We start from the raw sequence: 12116 nt of genomic DNA, 5'->3' as shown, positions 1-12116 counted from the left end.
AAAACATATATATGGATCTAAAAAAAAAAAAAAGGTTATGAAGAACCTAGGGGCAGGACAGGAATAAAGATGCAGACGTAGAGAATGGACTTGAGGACACGGGGAGGGGGAAGGGTAAGCTGGTTCGAAGTGAGAGAGTGGCATGGACATATATACACTACCAAATGTAAAATCGATAGCTAGTGGGAAGCAGCCGCATAGCACAGGGTAATCAGCTCGGTGCTTTGTGACCACCTAGAGGGGTGGGATAGGGAGAGTGGGAGGGAGACACAAGAGGGAGGAGATATGGGGATATATGTATATGTATAGCGGATTCACTTTGTTATAAAGCAGAAACTAACACACCACTGTAAAGCAATTATATTCCAATAAGGATGTTAAAAAAAAAGGATTATAGGATAATAGCAACACTTGTTGGTATCACACTGTACACTTTATAATGCTTTCACAGACATCTTTGCATATGATTCTACAATAAGAAGTCACAGGAATCTGCATCCACTTAATGAATTGTTAGATTCAATGTGAAAAAATACTATATGCTGCGGGAGCCCAGACAAAATTATTCAGGTGTCAGGGGAGGCTTTACTTAAGAGGTGACATTAGAGTTAGAGTTTGAAGGGGAAAATGGCATTATACTGGACAGGGAGAAAGAGGAATTCTGGGTAGAGGGGGCTTAACTTATATCAGGCTGTTCTTGAGCCAAAAAGGTTAACCTTCCTTGACTAGTTCATCTCCATTGAAAGAGAGTCCTGCTGGATCTTCCCTGGTGGTCCAGTAGTTAAGACCCTCTGTTTCCATGCAGGAGGCGTGGGTTGGATCTTGGTCAGGGAACTAAGATCCCACATGCCGCGTGGCGGCCAAAACAAAATAAAACAAAACAAAACAAAAAGAGAGAGTCCTGCCATATTCCCTTTTTAAAACTGTCTGCTTCATGTGTGCAAGCACCTTACTCTCTCCTCTGTCAGCTTAGTATTTCTCATGGCATTTAACGCTGCAGCTTGCACATAGTAGATGCTCATAAAATGTTTGATGAATGAATGAATCTAGTGCTTTGATTTAGCCAGCAAATCACGAAGCAATAAATACTCCTCCATTTCTCAGCTGTACACATTACAGGGCTCAGAGCTCCTTCAGTGATGTCATTATGCTATCTATGCAGTATGTGCTCATAAGAGCAGTGCCTGGACTACAAATGAGATCACAGCGAAAAGCCTAATAGATGCCTCTCTTATGAGAGGCTTAGAAACACCAGCAAAGAGAGCTTACCTGCCAGAGGCATTTAGGGGAAGACCACTGAATTTGTTATAGCCTTGAGGACCATAATCCCAAAGAATTTTTTCAGCTGCTATAAAGTAGTGCCTTTGTTGACCCTTCATCTTGGGGTGAAAAATACCACTTTTGCAGTTACCAACATTGTATTGCCCCAGCATGCCAGCTGCAGAAGAGAGGAAAGCCATGAGCCAAGGTATAAATGCTCCAAAAGAAATCATACAGGAAAAGAATGATAGATTTGACTTCATGAACATTTAAAACTTTTGTATGGAAAACAGGACCATAAACAAAGTTAAAAGTAAAAAATAAACAGTGGGTAGGGGGATATTTTAGCACATATGACAAAAGATTAATATGTAAATACCTTTGATAAATAAGAAAGAAAAAAGTAAATATCCCAATAGAAAATGGGCAAGGGACATTTATAGGTTAGTCACAGAAGAAATACTACTGACCCATGAACAAATGAAGGAAAAAGAAAAGTTCAACCTTAATAGTAAAGTGATACTGTTGTTCATTTATGAGATTGGTAAAGACTAGAAAGACTAGTAATTCTCAGTGTTGTCAGATGAACAGGGAAAAGGGAATGCTCACACACTGTGAGTGAAGAGTAACAATTTCTAAAGGGGAATTCGGCACTATATGTCCATAGCTTAAAAAAAATTAAACTCTTCAACCCAGGAATTCTAAATCTAGTAGTTTTCCCAAGGAAATGTCAGCCAAAGTACAAACATTTCTATAAATTGATGTTTATGAGTGTTCAGCAAAAAATAGGGAAAATATATGTGTTAATAAAGACTGTTGGTTAAGTAAATTGTAATCTCCTTACAAAGGACGCTGGAAGGATTAACAATGATGTAGTAGATCTATATTCACTGACATATAAATTTATTTCTGGTATATTAACAAGTGGAAAAAGTAAGCTACAGGACAGTATTAATAGATTGATTTCATTTTATATATAACATAAGCATTTATATATTAAGGTCTAGAAAATAGGAAGGATATTCATCAAAATGTGACACCGTTATCTCTAGAGGTAATTACTAATTTTAAAGTTGAATTATACGTATCTTCTAATTTTTAAACATTTTTTTCTGAGGGTATGGACAATTTAGGAAACACTGTATTTCAGTAACGTATTCCAGCTTATGTCCACAACTACTGGCCACGTTTAGCAATCTTACTAATCTCAAATGGCTGCTAATGCCTTGATTAGTTTCTTCTCAGATTTAGGGATCGTGTGTGGAGAACACTTACAATTTACCCTTTTAGGGAGTTTCAGGTATACCACACAGTATTGTTGACTGTAGTCACCATGGGGTATATTAGATCTCCAGAACCCATTCATCTTGCATAACTGAAACTCGGTATTCTTTGAGCTCTCAAGTGTTTTCACCACCACAACAACAAAAATGTTTAACTACGTGAGGTAATAGATATATTAATTAGCTTGAGTGTAAGGTAATCACACCTTACAAGTATATCAAAACATCAAGTTGTACCTCTTAAATATATACAATTCCTATTTGTCAATTATACCTCAATAAAGCTGGGGGTAGGAGCAGGGAAGAATAGTAACCTTGTCTTGTTCATCTTTGTCTTCCCAGGAGAGTGTCTTATACATATTAACTGAGCAGCTCAACATTTGCTGAATTGAATTTAACTGGAATAACCCAGTGGATAAATGTGAGGTTTGCTTAAGGTTGATGGGAACAAAAATGTGCAATGAAAGCAGCCCTGAAGAGCTGCATCCCTGACCTCATAGTGACTGTGTGTAGTTAGTCAGTATCCAAGTTGAATCACACATTATTTCTTCTATGTTTATCCCATTGACACATTTTCTTTTTATATTCTTGTTTTTACCATGTTAGGCCAAACTTTTAATATGTCATAACTCTAATGTTACCAATGCTTCTTAACTGGCATCCAGTAGCCAGAGTCTCTCCATTGTGTCCTTTCTGCACACAGACATCATATTTATCTTCCTAAACCACTGCACTGATTATGTCACTAGTGTGCCTAAGGATCTAGAAGGACTTACTCTTGCCTTCTAGACAATCCTTAGTCTTGCCATTCAAAGACACTTGCCTGGGGCCCAATCTGCCTCTCTAAGGCTTCTCCTTCATCACTCCTCTGACATGAGCCTAAGGTCCAGCTAAGTAAAGACCTATTCCCAAGGAACCTGAACCAAATCATTCAACAGGTATTTGTCAACAAATGTTTATCATTCATCTTTCATAGGATTTTGTACCTATCATTGCATTGTGTCTCAATATAAGGACGAATGTTCTCACAGAGCAGCCCAGAGATGAAACAAGCTGCTACAATTACTAGGTTGGGATTAACATATACACACTACTATATATAAAATAGGTAATCAACAAGGACCTACTGTATAGCACAGGGAACTATACTCAATACTCTGTAATAACCTATATAGGAAAAGAATTTGAAAAAGAATAGATATAAGAACATGTATAACTTACTTTGCTGTACACCTGAAACTAACACAACATTGTAAATCAAATATACTCCAATATAAAATAAAATAAAAATTTAAAAAAGAGATGTCCAAAAGAGAATTCAAGAATTGGATGGGGGATTGGTCCAGATTATCTATAAATTCCTTTTCAGTGCTAAAAATTTATTATTCTATTTACAATTGCCCATGTGTTTTTCCCAGTTCATGTTGCTTCCTCTGCCTGGAAAGCCTTTTTCCCCTTCTTCATCTATCAAATTCCTAACCTTTCTAGGCTCAGATTAGGGACCACCTCCTCAGGAAGCCTCTCTGCTCCAGCAAAGTGATAAAGCATTCAAAGAGCATTTATCATTCTGCCTCAAGTTTTATTCATTTTGTAAATGTCTGACTATATTTAACTACTAGATTCCAGGTTCATAGAAGGTCTTATTATTTCTTTCAATCACTTCTTACCTGGTTCATAGGGATGTGATTAATAAATACCTGTTGATAAGATGCCAAATAGGCATTATACATTTTCCTAATTTAATATTTAATTTAAAAAAAATTTAAAAATAATAAAAAAGTAAAAAATTAGGAATATAATTCCTAATTTCCTAATTTAATATTTAATTAAATATAACACGTACAAGAATCTATCCAACAGCAGGCACTGAATGAGCACCATTGATTGTGTGGTTTAATTGTACCATTGTAAGCACTGGTCTCTGTCCTTTTTACCTTGAAAGTGATCACTGACTTGGCAGGTTATCATCCACTTCCCAGGATTCTCAACTATCATTTCTGTTGTCAGGAAGGTGGCTGGGAAGAGGTTGACGACATCAGTCCGATGGCCTCTGCTGATGAAGGTGTTACCATAAAAATGGATGGAATGGATGTCTATCTCATTCCCCATCCCAAATAGGTGCCAGGACACCGATTCACCAACACACATATCAGGCTCGGGGAAGTTTCCAAAGAGGTATCCATTGAGCGCTGAAAAACAGAAACACTAGTGGAAGAGATTCCCCTGCAGAGGCGAGCAGATCCAGAAGAAATGGTAACACATGCGCTAGCACAGTTGAAAATTAGCACAGATTATTGCTTGTAATGTTTTTGTGCAGAAAGGCATGGTTTCTTTGGTAAAATACACTCCCAGAAAGGAATGAAAAGCATTAGTCTTTTCAAGAGAAAAGCACTCAATAAAAGTGATCAAAACAGCCTTCGAGCTGTTACGTGAACACAATGAGATCAGGAGCAAACAAAAGCACTGTTCATACTTCCAGGACAGCTTGGCCACCTCTTACCTCCATCTCTATTTACATATTTACCTTCCCCACCAGATCTGTTCCTTGTAATTAGAAACCCTGTCTTACCTCACAGCGGGAAAGCTGACACATAGTAGCTACTTAAATGACAAAAGCATGCAGCAAGAAGAGAAGGAAAAGAACTGATTAGAAGGGACTTATGAGACATGTTACATTTTTTGCCATTTCTCCCATGCCCATCCCCTGCCTCTTTAACCACCAATTTGTTCTCTGGATCTATGAACTTGGTTTTGGGGGTTTTGTTTGTTTGTTTGCTTAGATTCCACATGTAAAAGAGGTCTTACAATATTTGCCTTCCGTGTCTGACTTATTTCACTTAGCATAATGCCCTAAAAGTCCACCATGCTGTTGCAAATGGTGAGATTTCATTCTTTTTTATGGCTGAATAATATTCTATTGTTATATACCACAATTTCTTTATCCATTCATCCATCAAGGGACACTTAGGCTGTTTCCATATATTGGCTATTGTAAATAATGCTGCAATGAACATGGGGGGTGCATATATCTTTTTGAATTAGTGTTTTCATTTTCTTCAGATAAATACCCAGGAGCAGAATTGCTGGATCATATGGTAGGTTTATTTTTAGTTTTTTTAAGGAAATTCCATACTGTTTTTCATAGTGGTTGTACCAATTTACACTTGTTATTTCTTGTCTTTTTGATAATAGCCATTCTAACAGGTATGAGGTGATATCTCGTGGGGTTTTTTTGTTTGTTTTTAATATTTATTTATTTATTTGGCTGTGCCAGGTCTTAGTGGCAGCATGTGGGATCTTTTTTTTTTTTTTTTAGTTGCAGCATGCATGTGGGATCTAGTTCCCTGACCAGGGATCAAACCCGGGCCCCCTGCATTGGGAGCTCAGAGTCTTAACCACTGGACCACAGGGAAGTCCCTCTCATGTGGTTTTGATTTGCATTTCCTGATGAGTAATGATGTTGAGCATCTTTTCACATACCTATTGGCCATCTGTATTTCTTCTTTAGAAAAATATCTATTCAGATCTTCTGCTCATTTTTTTAAAATAAGATTGTTTGGCTTTTTGCTATTGATTTGTATGAGTTCTTTATATATTTGGATATTAGTTTCTTATCAGATATACAATTTACAAATATTTTCTCCCATTCAGTCGGTTATCTTTTCATTTCGTTGATGGTTTCCTTTGCTGTGCAGAAGTTTTTGGTTTGATGTAGTCCCACTTGTTTATTTTTGCTTTTGTTGCTTTCGCTTTTGGTGTCAGATTTAAAAAATCATTACCAAGACCTATGTCAAGAAGCTCACCACCTATGTTTTCTTCTAGGAGTTCTATAATTTCAGATCTTATATTCAAGTCTTTAATCCAATTTGAGTTAATATTTGTGTATGTGTGTAAGACAGTGGTCCAGCTTCATTCTTTTGTATATGGCTGTTCAATTTTCCCAACACCATTTATTGAAGAGACTGTCCTTTTCCTCCTGTATATTATTACGTGGGTTTACTTCAGGGCTCTCTATTCTGTTCCATTGATCTCTGTGTCTGTTTTTATGCCAATATCATACTGTGTTAATTACTATGGTTTTGTAATATCATTTAAAATCAAGGAGCACGATACCTCCAGCTTTGTTATTTCTCAAGATTGCTTTGGCTATTCAGGGTTTTTTGTGGTTCCATACAAATTTTTGGATTGTTCTATTTCTGTAAAAAATACCATTGGGATTTTAATAGAGATTGCATTGTGTCTATAGATTGCTTTGGGTAGTACGAACATTTTAACAATATTAATTCATTCAATCCATGGACACAGAATATCTTTCCATTTATCTGTGTCTTCTTAAAATTTTTTTATTAATGTCATAGTTTTCAATATATGTTTTTTTTACCTCCTTGGTTAAATTTATTCCTAGGTATTTTATTCCTTTTGAGGCAGTTGTAAGTGAGATTGTTTTCTTAACTTCTCTTTCTGATAATTCATTATTAGTGTAAAGAACTGCAACAGATTTTTGTGTGTTGATTTAATATCCCTCAAATTTACTTAACTTTACTTTAACTTAACTTCTAACAGTTTTTTTGGAGGCTTTAGGGTTTTCTATGTATAGTATCATGTCATCTGCAAATAGTGACAGTTACTTCTTCCTTTCGGATTTGGATGAATTTATTTCTTTTCCTTCCCTAATTGCTCTGGCTTCGACTTCCAATGCTATGTTGAATAAAAGTGGCAACAGTGCACATCCTTCTCTTGTTCCTGATATTAGAGGATTAACTTTCAGCTTTTCACCATTGAGTATCACGTTAGCTGTGGGCTTGTCATATATGGTCTTTATTATGTTGAGGTATGTTCCCTTTATACTCTCTTTGTTAAGAGTTTTTATTATAAATGGATGTTGAATTTTGTCAAATGCTTTCTCTGTGTCTATTGTGATGATCATATGATTTTTATCCTTCATTTTGTTACTGTGGTATATCACTTTAATGGATTTGTGGAAGCTGAACCATACTTTCATGATTAAAATCCCATGGATTAATAAATCCCACTTAATCACAGTGTATGAACCTTTTAATGTATTGTTGAATTTGGCTTGCTGATACTTTGTTGAGGACTTTTGCATCTGTGTTCATCAGGAATATTGGCCTGTAGTTTTTCTTTTTCTGTGTGGCATCCTTGTCCGCTTTTGGTATCAGCACAATGCTGGTTTCATAAAACATGTTTGGAAGAGTTTCTCCCTCTTCTATTTTTTGGAAGATTTTGAGAAGAATTGGTATTAATTCTTCTTTGAATGTTTGGTGGAATTAACCAGTGAAGCCATCTGTTTCCTGGACTTTTGTTTGTTGGAAGGTTTTTGATTACTGATTCAATCTCCTTGCTAGTATCAGTCTGTTCAGATTCTATTTCATCCTGATTCAGTCTTGGTAGGTTGTATGGTTCTTATCCATTTCTTATAGGTTATCCAATTTGTTGGCATATACTTGTTCATAGTAGTCTCTTATGATCCTTCTTATTTCTGTGGTATCAGTTATAATATCTCATCTTTCATCTCTGATTTTATTTATTTGAGACCTTTCTCTTTTTCTTAGTGAGTCTAGTTAAAGGTTTGTTAATTTTGTTTATCTTCTCAAAGAACCAGATCTTAGTTTTATTGATGTTTTTTATTGTCTTTTTAGTATCTGTTTCACTTATTTCTGCTCTAATCTTTGTTATTTCCTTCCTTCTAGTAACTTTGGGCTTAATTTGTTTTTTTCTAGTTCTTTGAGGTGTAAAGTTAGGTTGCTTACTTGAAACTTTTTTTGTTTCTTGAGGTAGGCATTTATCACTATGAACTTCCCTCTTAGAACTGCTTTTGCTGCATCACATAAATTTTGATATATTACATTTCCATTTTCATTTGTTTCAAGTTTTAAAAAAATTTCTCTTTTGATTTCTTCTTCAATATGTTGGTTGTTCAGTAACATGCTGTTTAATCTCCACATGTTTGTGAATTTTCCAGTTTTCTTCATGTAATTAATTTCTAGTTTCATATCATTGTGGTCAGAAAAGATGCTTGACATAATTTCAGTCTTCTTAAATTTATTAAGACTTGTTTTATGGCCTAACATATCTATCTTGGAAAATGTTCCATGTGCACTTGAGAAGAATGTGTATCCTGTTGTTTTTGGATGGAATGTTCTATAAGTATCTGTTAAGTCCATCTAATCTAACATACTGTTTAAGGCTAAAGTTTCCTAACTGATTTTCTTTCTGGATACCTACATTGATATAAGTGGGGTATTAAAGTACTTTACTATTATTGTATTGCGGTCTGTTTCTCTCTTTATGTTTGTTAATATTTGCTTTATATATTTAAGCGCTCCTGTGTTGGGTGCACAAATATTTTAAATGTTATATCTTCTTGTTGGATTGACCATTATGTAACACCCTTCTTATTATAGTCTTTGTTTTAAACTCAATTTAAAGTCTGATATAAGTGTAGCTACTCCAACTTTCTTTTGGTTTCCATTTGCATGGAATAGTTTTTTCCATCCCTTCAGTGTCAGTCTATGTGTGTCCTTACAACTAAAGTGTGTCTCTTGTATCTAGTATAGAGATGGGTTTTGGTTTTTTTGTTTTTGTTTTTTAATCCATTCAGCCCCTTTATGTCTTTTGAATGGAGAATTTAGTCCATTTACATTTAAAGTTATTATTGATAAGTATGTGCTTATTTCCATTTTGTTAATTGCTGTCAGTTTTTGTAGTTCCTCTCTGTTCCTTTCTTCTTCTCTTGCTCTCTTTCTTTGTGTTAGGTTCTGAGAGGTATTATGTTTCATCACTTTCTTATTATTCTCATTACGAAGTTATAAATCTTGGAAAACTAGGTTTAATATTTCTGTGTGTTCTGTATCCCATGTAGCACCAAATACACAAAAGGCAGTCGGTATGTATTTGATAACATGAGAGGCACTCACCATGCATTTTGTTACTCCTCTGGAAAACAGCATCTTCTTTGTCAACTGAATCAGGGTCAGTGCAGAAATGTCTGATATTTTCCTCAAGGTACCAGCTTTGATTCTCATCCACAAGAGCAAACATTATAACAAACTCTTGATCCACATCAGTCCTTGTCCCTGAATATTTATGCAGGATACCTATCAGGCACATTCAAAAGAGTAAGAAAAAAATTCAAAGTGGACAAAATCAAGATGAGCTTTTCTTCCTGCCAATGGTATCAGGTAATTTTGAAAGACCTACATGTACAAGAGTAACCCACAACATAAAATCAGTGAAAGGCTTTGATGGAAATGATAAAACCATAGAAAACTCATAAAACAGAAAGCCTCACAACCACAGACTTGGAAACCTGGCTGTCCTTAAAGGAAATATACTATATTGACAGAGCACAGATACACTAAATCAATTAATAAGGAATAAAATAGCAAAGAGATTATGTGGGTGAAATAATAAAGCAAAAGCATTCCTGGTCATTTGCCTACATTTTACACTTTCCTATGTGTGGTGTCAGTGTGTATTTTTTTAAAGCATGTAAGTTTCAGAAGGCTATGATTTTTTTAGGCAGAAGCCTGAATTATTGTCCCTGTTATGGATCTTCCATGTTAGAAAAATTTCTTTAATCTTACAGAAAGTTTGGAAGAAGAGACACACTCTGTGTGAAGCAAGGGAGGTAGGCAAGACAAGACTTGAAGACTATGTACACTTTTCAACACACCTGGGATTAGGCTCCTAGGGACAGAGAGGGTGGGGAAGAGACGTCTTACCCTCTTTGCACACCAGCAGTGGGCCAATTAGCCCAGAGCAGATGTCCTTAGGGGCATCAATGTGCGAATGGTACACCCAGGTCAGGCAATTTGCATCTGCTGGGGCAGGAGCATATTCTTCTCTCACTGGCCAGACATAGCTATAGTTTTTGCCAGGAGGAACATTGTCATCATCCTTGTTCCTTCCAGATGTTCTATCTGGGTACAGGGCTCCTTCCAAGAAAATATAAAACATAGTTAAAATGCAGAGATCACACACTATAGTGGAAAGAGCTAGAGCTTTGAAATCAAACACACATGAATTAAAATTTATTTGCTATGGGACTTCAGGCTAGTTACTTAAATTCTCCCTGCCTTGGTTTTCTACCAGTAAAGCTGGAATGTTTATATCTACCCCCACAGAGATGTAAGAACTACATGAGGCAGTGTATATGAAGTGTCCTGTACAGAGCCAGATGTCTAAGAAATATTCATGAAGATCCCTTCTGACAGGCCTCCTGTACCAATCAGGAAGACTTCAATCTACTTCACTTAACATCAACTGAAGAAGGAAAGGAGAAGCAGCAGAATAACTAACAAACACTTCTTGGGCACTTACTACACATTCAGCACCTAAATTTGAGACCTGAGAGATTTTGGGTCTCATGAAAAAGATCTGCTGACCTCAAAGCTAAGCAGGTATAGAGGTGACCACTCAGCAGCCAGGCTTAAAAATAAAAACAAGGAAAAAAAAGAGCAGAAACCTTAGTGGCCAACACACTATAAGGAATACAGATTTCACAGGTTTAACCCGGACAAGTTACTAAACAAAAAAGCAAGTAACATAAACAAACTTGGATGATGGAGGGATCAGAATCCAGAATCCAAAGTTGCTAGAGTATATTCTCAATAATTACCAGTTTTCAAGAAGAAAAACAACAGCCACAACAAAATGGGACATGCAAAGAACTAAGAAAGTGTGATCCATACTCAAGGAAAAAAAGCAGCCAATAGAAACTACCTCTAAGTGCTTCTAGGTGTTGAATTCAGCAGATAAAGACTTTAAAGCAGCTATTATAAATATATTCAAGCAACTGAAAGAAACTGTGTTTAAATAATTAAAGGAAAGTAGGACAAATTATTCAACAAATAGAGAATCTCAATAAGGAGATAAAATTTATACATTAAAAAAAAGAACCAAGTTGGAGTTTTCACATTGAAACATACAATAAATGAAATAAAATATTCACTAGAGGGGCTTGGCAACAGATTCAAGATGGCAAAAGAATCAGTGAACTTGAAGAGACATTGACAGAATTATCCTATCTGAAAAAGAGAGGGTTAAAAAAAAAGATTGAAGAAAATAAACAGAAACTCAGAGACGTATGGGACTAAATCAAGTATATTAACATGTGTGTAATGTAGTCTTCCAAAGGAGAGGAGAAAGAAATGGGGGCAGAAAAAAATATTTGAAGAAATAATTGCAGAAATTTTTACCAAATTTGATGAAAAACATTAACTTACACATCAAAGGAGCACAACGAACCACAAGTAGAATAAATACAAAGAATTCATACACAAATATATTGTTGTCAAGCTGTTGGGGAAGAAAAAAAGGCAAAGAGAAATGATCACATACTAGGGAGCCCCAACCTGATTAACAGTTGACTTCCCATTTAAATATTTGATATGAGAAGACAGTGGGATGACATACTAAAAATGCTAGAGGAAAAATACCAACCAAGAATACTACATCCAGCAAAACTAGCCTTCAAAAAAATAAGGCAAAATAAAGATCCTCTAGATAAGCAAAAATAAGTGAGTTTGTTGCTAGCAGACCTGTCTTACA

General features: G+C 35.7%; 1 protein-coding gene across 1 annotated transcript in view; it reads right to left on the bottom strand.

The window, feature by feature from the left end:
* HEPHL1 (hephaestin like 1) overlaps positions 1–12116 on the bottom strand; it is a 99650-nt gene that overhangs the window by 62116 nt on the left and 25418 nt on the right. Inside the window, exons 3-6 of the mRNA XM_082339875.1 lie at positions 10289–10501; positions 9482–9661; positions 4478–4732; positions 1270–1438 (exon numbers count right to left, since the gene is read on the bottom strand). Coding sequence (XP_082196001.1) covers positions 1270–1438; positions 4478–4732; positions 9482–9661; positions 10289–10501 — 817 coding nt within the window. The remainder of the gene's footprint in view (positions 1–1269; positions 1439–4477; positions 4733–9481; positions 9662–10288; positions 10502–12116) is intronic.

The sequence above is a fragment of the Balaenoptera borealis genome, assembly GCF_965194805.1.
Source record: "Balaenoptera borealis genome assembly, chromosome: 11".
Classification (NCBI taxonomy): Eukaryota; Metazoa; Chordata; class Mammalia; order Artiodactyla; family Balaenopteridae; genus Balaenoptera; species Balaenoptera borealis.
This window is presented reverse-complemented; position numbering and strand designations above follow the sequence as displayed.